The sequence below is a fragment of the Aulonocara stuartgranti genome, assembly GCF_965226115.1.
Source record: "Aulonocara stuartgranti genome assembly, chromosome: 20".
In the NCBI taxonomy this organism is placed as follows: domain Eukaryota; kingdom Metazoa; phylum Chordata; class Actinopteri; order Cichliformes; family Cichlidae; genus Aulonocara; species Aulonocara stuartgranti.
Genome location: NC_138956.1, coordinates 22,570,564 through 22,579,854, shown reverse-complemented (window position 1 = coordinate 22,579,854; position 9,291 = coordinate 22,570,564). Strand labels below are relative to the sequence as shown.

Here is a 9,291-nt window from a genome sequence, read left to right as displayed (position 1 = left end):
AGCAGCAATAAAATGTTTTTCAGACAAACCGTCGGCTCGTAAATGAGCCATCATGAGCAGCAAAGATGTTCCATGAAGGCTGAACCGCGAGGTGAAAAACAGGTTGTACTAGTTCACTCATCATCACATCAGATAAAGTTGCTGAGGCTGAGCCACAAAACTGGTGCCTCAAGTTTCGATTCGATATGACAGACGCATCTTCATTTTAAAAAAAATGACCAAAAGGAGTCAAAACAATGACATTCAGAAAGCAGTCAGTTTATGGTTTAAATAAAAGATGCAATAAATGCCTGCACCTTGTCGACCCATTAACTCCAGACATGTAGCTGCTATGTAACAAGCTTATGCATCATTATTCAGCCATGCAAAAAACCTTTTAGATCCTTCTCACCCAGTGCTCACCGACTATGTGCTTTGAGTTACGGTAAGGTATGTTCCCGAACATCCCTTCCCCATATCCACTGATTTAAAAAGAAAAACAACATCTTCTAGTTATGATACAAACTCTACAAAGCAAATAGGTTCAGTGCAGTTCACAGTAAATGCACAAATCTGAGTACTAGCCAGCGGTTGGTAAAAGGAAACAAAACCAGACAAAAAGTCTAACAGACTGTAGGAAGTGAAAATCAAATTACATAACACAACAGCAACACATGGAAGTACCTAAAAGGAGAAGTACAAAGAGACCCTTTGAAAGCACACAGCGAGGGACATTAAGAAGGTTACTTCACAAAATAAACTGAAATGACTAAATAACTCGCTATTGTCTCATAAAAGCAACATCATTTACTTTACAAAAGTACATATATCACAGTGACAGTTAATGAATATTAAAAATATCCTTGACTGCTAGTGCTGTGGGGAAAAAACATTGGAAATAAGGTTGTACAATATAGGTAAAAAGTACATTCAATAATGTCCTTGACAGTCATTTAATTCCAAGTTTTGTCAATGCAGTAAAATAAAAATGCATAAATATGTGGTTAAGCTGCTTCCTGAAAGCTTTTTTTTTTTTTTTTTTTTTTTTTAACTGTCCATATTAATCACGTAGAAAACTCTGGTATGTCTCTTAACATACATCATTTTAAAGTAGTCTGACAGATAAATGAGGTGCATATTCAATCTCTTAGCAGTCCGAGCTTTTTCAGGGCCCCACGGCGGTCCTCTTCATTTTCTGAACGAGGGCAGATCAGCACGCTGATACCTTGTGATCGAGGCAGTTTCTGAGTGTCTCTGGAGTGATGCAAGGCAGTGTGGGCAGGCAAGGCCTTCTGTGAGGCTGGCTCTTTAGTAATGGAAGGCTCTGCCTCCAAATCCTCTCCTTGAGCACTTGAGAACTCCTTCCTACTCCCAAGAGAGGCGGGGCGCGGTCGATGGTTACGCAGCTGGTTGAGGTTCTGATTAATGCTGGTGCCCTGACTGGCCTCACCGTAGTCTTGACCTGCTGTATATCTGCTTATACCCACCTCAGTGCGCCCGAGGCTGGCTGATTTGACCTTTGGCGGTGTCAGCTGCTTGACCAGGCCAGAATAGGTAAGAGAAGTGGCATCTTTGACAGCAGATGGTTGATTTTCTGAAGGAAAAGTGGGGTCACTGAAATCAGCAGGTGCTGGGAGAATATCAGGATCCAGAACTGTAAGAGCAGTAGAAGTGTTTGATGGTAATATAGCACCAGGGTTCAAAGGCTGGACAGTAACAGAGGCAGGGGGAAGGTTATAAGACTGTGATGATGGTGGTTCATTTGGAGCTGCAGGGCTGATTGGAGGAGAAGAAGAAGAAGATGAAGCTGCCCAAGACACTCTGGTTTTGAGAGGAAGTTTAGAGCTCTGGTTTGGGATCGATTCTTCCTCCTCACTGCTTTTAAGCAGGCCGAGCTTTCTGAGAGCCTCCATGCGAACTTTGTGAGGATCCAAGAATGGCCGCTGTTCACTGCTGTTGAGCACTGGATGCGCTGAGTTTCCATCAGAGTTAGTCATCTTGTGAGATTTCAGAATAATGTTGGGGGGCAGCTTTTTAGGCTTTGGGGCCACAACAGGTGGACTTTTGGGCTCTGCACTTTCAGGAGACGCTGGAGCAACAATTTGTGAACTTGTGAGCAGACTGAGAGACTCAGGCTGAGGTTTGATTTGAGGCACCTTGGTCACAGGGCTTGTCAAATCTTTCTTGACAGAGGCCCTCTGACGAATCTGCTCCAAATCAAAGGTTATTCCCGGCTTTTTCCTGGAAATTCCCACAGATGGAGTAAGGTCTTTTACGTTCACAGGCTGTGAAGGAGAGTCAGGTTCATCCCTAAAGTTTAAGGGAGGTGGAATTACACTCAGATCAATCTCAGAGGTGTCAGTAGATGGTCCTGAACAAACAATTGTACTTTTGACACTCTCAGGATCAGCATCTTCATTTGTGGCTGAGCGTGACATCTCAGTCTGTATAGCTGATGAGTGGATTCTGGTATCAGTAGAAGATTCAGGGATTAGAGGACTGACTTGTGGTTCAGAGATTTGATTTAGCTGAGTTTTTCCTTCTGTGGCTAATGCTGTGGATGCAGGTGGTGCTGTGGGCACTTCATCACTTAGAAATGATTTCTGGTCGCGTTTGGAGCCATTAGGCATCAAAGTGGAAATGTCTAATTAAGAAAAACACAATTACAACAGTTAGTGTTGCAGCACAAACCGTGCATCTGCGATGCAAATAAAGGTACACAAGAAAATATACACAACAGCACATCACATACCATTTACTCTCATCTGATCTGCTTTTTCTGTTAGACTCTCATGTGATTCATCATTCGATACGCCGCTGTCCTCCTGCGTCTCCAGCGCTTCGATTGTTTCTTCCAGATACGTGAGACACGCCCTCTCCTCTGCAGATAAGTGGTCCATGCTGTCTTCACTCTGCACAAAAAATGAAATTAGATATTTTTTCCTATCATGTGTATTTTTCATGACTTTCTCAATTTGATTCTCATATTATCACACAACTGTTTTGCATTTCTTAACGCTTTTTTAAAAATACCCAATTGTCCCCATACAGTTTTAATAATATAACATCTTATTCAGTTTGTCATAGGCTCTAATTTAAATTACCACACAGTGCTGGCGTGTGGGGCGGGAGGAGTCTGTCAGTCATGTTAGAAGAAGAAAGACTCCACTACTGCATTTATTAGCAGGATAGGGAACCTCCCAGACTGGACGTTATCAGAAATGAGAGTGTCACGAGATCTACCTGAAACAGCTGAGTTGTGCTCTGATCACGCCACAAATAAAAAGCTATATTGCAAGCTCCAGTCTCAGCAGCAATGACCCTTCTCATAGTGTGAAAAACTCCACCTGCTGATGTCCAGCATTCAGCTGGAAAATCCCGAAACAAAGACAGGCGGGCAGAAACTCCTCCAGTCACATACCAGCATGCCCGGAGCATAGCATGAGGCAAACTAGGTGTGATAATTGCCTGTATTATGTGTTTAGCTTCATTAGTTTGACTTGTTTCTAGTGACAGCTTAATTTGCATTGGCAGCAAAAAGTCAGACTTGTTCCTGATGGGTGCTGGACTCCATCAGGGCTGTCCTTTGTCAATGATTTCTAAGGACAGTCAAGGGGTAGAGGGTGTTGAATTCTGTAGTCTCAAGTTCTCATTTCTGCTTTTTGCAGACGATGTGGTTCTCTTGGCTACATCAGCCAGCGGCCTCCAGCTCGTACTGGAGTGGTTTACAACTGAGTGTGAAGCATGAAGAATGAGAATCAGGACCTACGAGTCTAAGGCCGTGGTTCTCAGCCAGAAAAGGGGGAAATTCTGTGTAGTGACTCACTAGTCTCCTCCAAAGGGTGTCTATGCTCACCTGTAGAGATAGAGTTGGGAGCTTATCTGGGAGGGGCATTGAGTACAACTACTCCTTTTCCTCAAAAGAAGCCAGTTGAGGTGGTTTGGCCTTTGACCAGGATACCTCCTAGACAAGGTGTTTCAGGCATCTCCTAGAGGGAGGAGGCTTTAGGGCAGACCCAGAGCAAACTGGACGGATTACATTTCAGGGATACCAACTGATTTTTGCGTGTTTATTTCAGTTATTTTATATTGAAGTCAAAATGAAACTGAATTGGTTTCATCATATAAATTCACCACAAATAATGATTAAACTTACTGGCACCAGAACCAAAGGATGATAAATAAGCTTTTAAGAAATAATGTAGATTAAATCTGTAAGATTAGGCACAAAGTATGCAAATTAATTGCAACTTTGCCATTTTTTACCATATCTAACAATACTCCAAGAAGAAATAACGTTTGCTATTGTGATTTCTTCTTACAGTAAATAATTCTTGGGAACCCAGCTGGTAGTCTGTGTGTTAAATATGCAGTAGTTCAAACAGATCCAAAGGAACAACTCCCATCCATCTCCTAGTTTTCTCTTATTCTATATTAGCCTGTTGGAAAAAAATTATTTCAGGTGGCTGCTGGTGTCTGAGGGCTTCAGATTGTTTATACTTCATTTATGAAAACATGTGCTGAAACCCTTTGAAAGCTCCTCACTGACTAAACATGAGAACCTTTCACCAATTATAAATTCAGTTCCTCTCATCTCTCAGACTTCACAAATCTCAATTATTTCTTTATTCTCTTCCAGTCGAGGAGAGAAGCGTTTGTGTTTGTTCTGTACGAGAGAGTCAGTAATACAGACGACTGAGATAAAGCGCTACAGCGGCACTCACATAGCCAGAGTTCGTGCTGATTACGCTGTCCGAGCTTCCTGCGCTGTCCATGTTGCTACGGGAACACCACCTGGCCACGTGTCACTCTTTGGCTTTGCACATGAAGGAAGATGAGGGCATCACATGCTCTTCGCGGCCCTGTTTCGTTTGTGTAAATCTCACTGAAAGTCTGTCTCAGGAAAAATCTGAAATGTCAAGGACAAAAGCATGAAACTACAATCAGATGAAATTTGTGAGTCACTACTATCTCCACAGTGGAAAATGTTCATTTCTTTGACCACTGACTGATGAAGCCTTAGTTTGAGGCTAAATATAGCTAGAGAATTAGTTGGTAAACAAAACAGCATCTTTACAATTATTGTGATAAATTAAGGTCATAAATTACAGCTGATAGTTTAATGATCCTCATAATGTAATGGCCGTCTTATTTTTGTAACATGATTCAAATGTGCTGTCATGGTCACTATGATATATTAAGCAAATCTAGTTATGCTAATTGAGTCATTAAATAAAATAATGGTTGAGCTAAAACTTTTCGCCTTTTTTTTAAAAACAACGTGGATCGAGGCACGCATTAAAGGAGAGTAGCTGTGAAATGGAGAATATTTTCAGTTATGCATATCTGTCATGCATAGTGATGTCTTTCACAGGAAACAGATTAAATGTTTCATTTATTAATAATTAAACTCACCTGTATGCCAACAGAAAAGACCTCTTATGGAGACCTCTCGCATATTTTTAAAAAAAATTAAATTTTTGAGTCAGTTTCTAGCAAAAATGCCAAATATCTCAGAAATTTGGCATCTTCAGACTTATTAATTTTGCTTGTGCTTAATTGTGCTTTCCTTCTTTTTGCCACCTGTAACAGTGTATTTATAATTCATTACTGGTTTGGTCTTTAAGATATTTCTACAAATCAGGAAAATGAACTCGTCATCGCAAGCAGACAGTGCTGTCAGCATCCCTTAATAATCAGTATTTCAGCCATTATGATATAACAATCAAACGCTCTTACTTGCAAATACACACGGTATACCTCACATCATGGCAAATTTGTGCTAAGAATCCAGATATGTTGTGTTACAGCATGCTTGTGCCTCCGCTCCCTATCTTTTGCGTATCACTACTGGCAAGTCAAGGCATGAGGAAAGTATGCTAGTCGCAAAAAAATAAAAAATAAAATAAAAAAAATCAACCAAACCAACAGGTTGATTCTTAATGAGAGCGTAAAGAAAAGGCAACTTCAAGTAGGTGTTTTTTAGGGCTAGAGGAAAAATTGTCGACAATGGTCGTCAAAAGTTTTTTAGCTAATTAACTATAAAGCTAAATGGGTCAGACAAATTGATAATTTTACTTAAAAAAGCTATTTTACGACCTGGTATAGAACTTCTTTACCACATAGTGCTGCAGCCAGTTCAGGTATGTTTGTGAAAGCACAAGCAACACCATTATGTTGATTAAAAATACAAGAGTAACAGAATTAAAGTTTCTTTTCATACCCTGCTGCGCCTGCATGCAAATTATCCCCCAAAATAACATGCTGTGTGTCACAGCTTTAGTTTATTTGTGCAATAGTAAATTAATGTGGTTCGAGAAGTGAGAGAAACTCAGACACTCAGAGGCTCATTCAGCAAAAAACAATACATAACTCTGTCAGAATAAGAATTACAATGTACATCGAACATTCTCATAAAAACAACACTTAAAAAAAGCTTCCTGTGGGCCCATAAAGAGCATAATTTTATTGCTGCAAGTGAAATATTTGAAATATTACTGAACAGTAAGATTGGGTAACAAGTGGGGGATTTTCTATGACTTTTGTTTTGAAATCTTGCATCTAATTAAAAAGCATGTTTTTTAAAAGTAGCATTAAACACTACATTGAAGAAAATGAAATACATTTTTAGAGGACATGTAACTATTTTTCAATTTTACCGTCAGCTTTTTCACCTCATTACTTTTAAGATTTGAGTCATGCAAAGACAGTGACAGACTTTTCCTTTGTTCACTGAACTTATCAGCTCCATCTTCTGTACATGGCACTTTTGACCTGATGACATGAAAACTTAGCAAAGGCAGCTGATGAAAAACCTGATCATCAACCCCCACATTCCCACATGTTTTCTGGAAACAAAAGCTAGTTGACAAAGCACACACCGGCCTCCCACAGTAAGCAGCTAATTATTGTCCCTCCCTTTGTCCAAACCTGAGCAGGCAACACCTCTCAAACTGGAGCACTGGCAAAGCACACTGCACCCACAGCTGAGTCAGGATTTAATAGTGACAGGAATGTCACTTTGCCTGCTTCCATGTCTTCGACACAACTCTTAAATGAAGCCAAACACATGAGCGGATGAAACCTTTAAAATATTAAAAGGGAGGATCAGCTCCAGGCCTTAAATGTGAGAACAGCTGCACAGTTTGTGAGCTAGACTTATTAAAAACCCAGGATAATGATTGATAGCTTTTGATAACAAATCACAGTGCCTTATTGAAAAACTCAAAAATGTTAAGTATGTATTCAAGGTTAGCCAGCCAGAGCTGGTTTAATGATTAACAATAAACAAAGATTCATGGTTAACATTGGGTTGTGCAACTCACAGCCTGTTTGAGAGAACAAACATGTCTTTAATGTTCACACTTGTTCCATTAAAATGACTGTTAGTGACATTTATGAGCAAATATTTGCATTAATCCTGACTCAGATAACCAGGGTCTAAACACTATGGTCAGTTGTGTTATCTCTAAAAACAAATTTAGAGCATAAAAACTGATAAGTAATGCATATCGGAGCATTTCTGATACTGATGTTAGTCTTTTGCTGAATATCTTACCCGTCTCTCTATTCCTGCTGCACTCTCCTCCACCCGAACAGACACAAAATGACACTCCAGGGTCAAAACTTACAAACTAAGTAAAAAAACAAACAAACACAAAAACATTATGTTACACCTGATGGTAAAATCTGCTCTGAACAAATCGAGCGCACACACTTACACACACGCACCACTCTAAATGATCACTGTATTTTCATAAAGTAGACTTACGAGCTTTCACACAACTTTATTTCGTCGTTGCCTCCATTGTAACCCATGATTTCACCCTAAACGAGCACATTACGCTTTTAAGAGGACAGTTTCCTGATAACTTACCAGATATGCGCGAGAAAGGTCGGTGAAACTGCGCTGCTGTCAGTCCATAGCTGCGGTGCACCTCACTCCCCCGACAGTGCTGTTCCTGGAAGTAAAACTATGCGACTGGTAGTGACAGACGGGAGAAGTGTGAGAGGCTTACGGCCAGGTGAGGCAATTAACTTCCGCACAGGTTGGTTTGTGGCCAATCAGAGAACTGGGCGACTGAGACTTTTCCAAGGAAGAGCCAATAGGAGAACAGCAGTAAAACGAGCGAAACCTCAAATGATTTTTCACCTTTTACTTTTCTGTGTGGAATACTGTCACTTATATTAAGTTATTATAACACTATATATCACTATATATACGCATGTTAATAACATATTTAAACCAATGTACTGTAATTCAATTGGATTTGCATAGCGCCACATCACAACAGTCGTCTCAAAGCCCTTTACTTGTAAAGTAAAAGCGCTACAATAATACAATATAATATAAAAAACATGAATAATACAATATAATTTACAATAATAGCAAAACCCCAACAATCAGATGAGGCTCTATAAGCAAGCACCTGGCAAAAGTGGGAAGGAAAAACTCCCTTTTAAAACCTTTTAACAGAATCAGGCTCAGGGAGGGGCGGCCATTGTCGCCACCTGTTGTGGATGAGGAGAGGGAGGCAGGTGTTGTGCCAAAAAGTGATTGTCTGCCAAAAACTGATTTCCAGTGTTTCTGTGTATTTTTTATGTGTAATATCTTTACGTATGTTCGTAAATAGACTTCAGTGAACAGGGGATACAAAGGGGTTACATAAAGAATTAAAAAATTATCTGTTTTTTAAGTATCTTTACAACTTGTACTTACATTATAACCAATCCGGTCCTTTATCCCCACTTAAAATATTTTTACAGAACTATTGTAATATTTGCTGCCGTTTCTGCTGTCCTGTTGGGCAACTTACTCTTACAAAATACATTTTTAATGTTAATGAGATTTTTTTTACTGCATAAATAAAGGTTATATAAAAGTCGCTGCCAAAAACTGATTGCGGCTTGTATCTTGTTACACGAATGTTGTTTGTGGCTCAAGATGACTTTATGTCATCCATAAGGGATGCATTTGACATATGTTTAACATATTATAGCCCAACAAGTTACTTATAGCACTTTAAATATGAGCAATCGCTTTTTGGCAAATACCGGAAATCAGTTTTTGGCAGACAATCACTTTTTGGCACAACACAGGGCTAGAGACAAGCTGTGGAAAAGAGCCACGGTTTAATAATAAGTGATGATAAGTGCAGAGCGGTGTATAAACACATAGTGAGTGAAAAATACTCAGTACATCCAAACCTTCCAGTTTGGATTTGTGAGACAGACACCATCTCTACTTTTAAGATTAGGCTTCAAACTTTCCTTTTTGTTAAAGCATATAGTTAGGGCTGGATCAGTTATGCT

General features: G+C 39.7%; 1 protein-coding gene across 2 annotated transcripts; it reads right to left on the bottom strand.

Annotated features, from left to right (window-relative positions):
• Positions 1-203: 203 nt before the first annotated feature.
• LOC309697485 (specifically androgen-regulated gene protein-like) lies at positions 204-8,016 on the bottom strand. Of its 2 annotated transcripts, XM_082519406.1 has the most exons (5): positions 7,856-8,014; positions 7,538-7,613; positions 4,704-4,888; positions 2,732-2,891; positions 204-2,623 (listed from the first exon to the last, which is right to left on the bottom strand). In XM_082519406.1, exons 3-5 carry the CDS (start codon positions 4,752-4,754, stop codon positions 1,119-1,121), a joined length of 1,716 nt encoding a protein of 571 aa, XP_082375532.1. In that variant the 5' UTR covers positions 4,755-4,888; positions 7,538-7,613; positions 7,856-8,014; the 3' UTR covers positions 204-1,118. The 2 variants fall into 2 exon arrangements, with proteins under 2 accessions (XP_082375532.1, XP_082375533.1); XM_082519407.1 differs by lacking the exon at positions 7,538-7,613 and having other exon boundaries at positions 7,856-8,016.
• Positions 8,017-9,291: the final 1,275 nt, after the last annotated feature.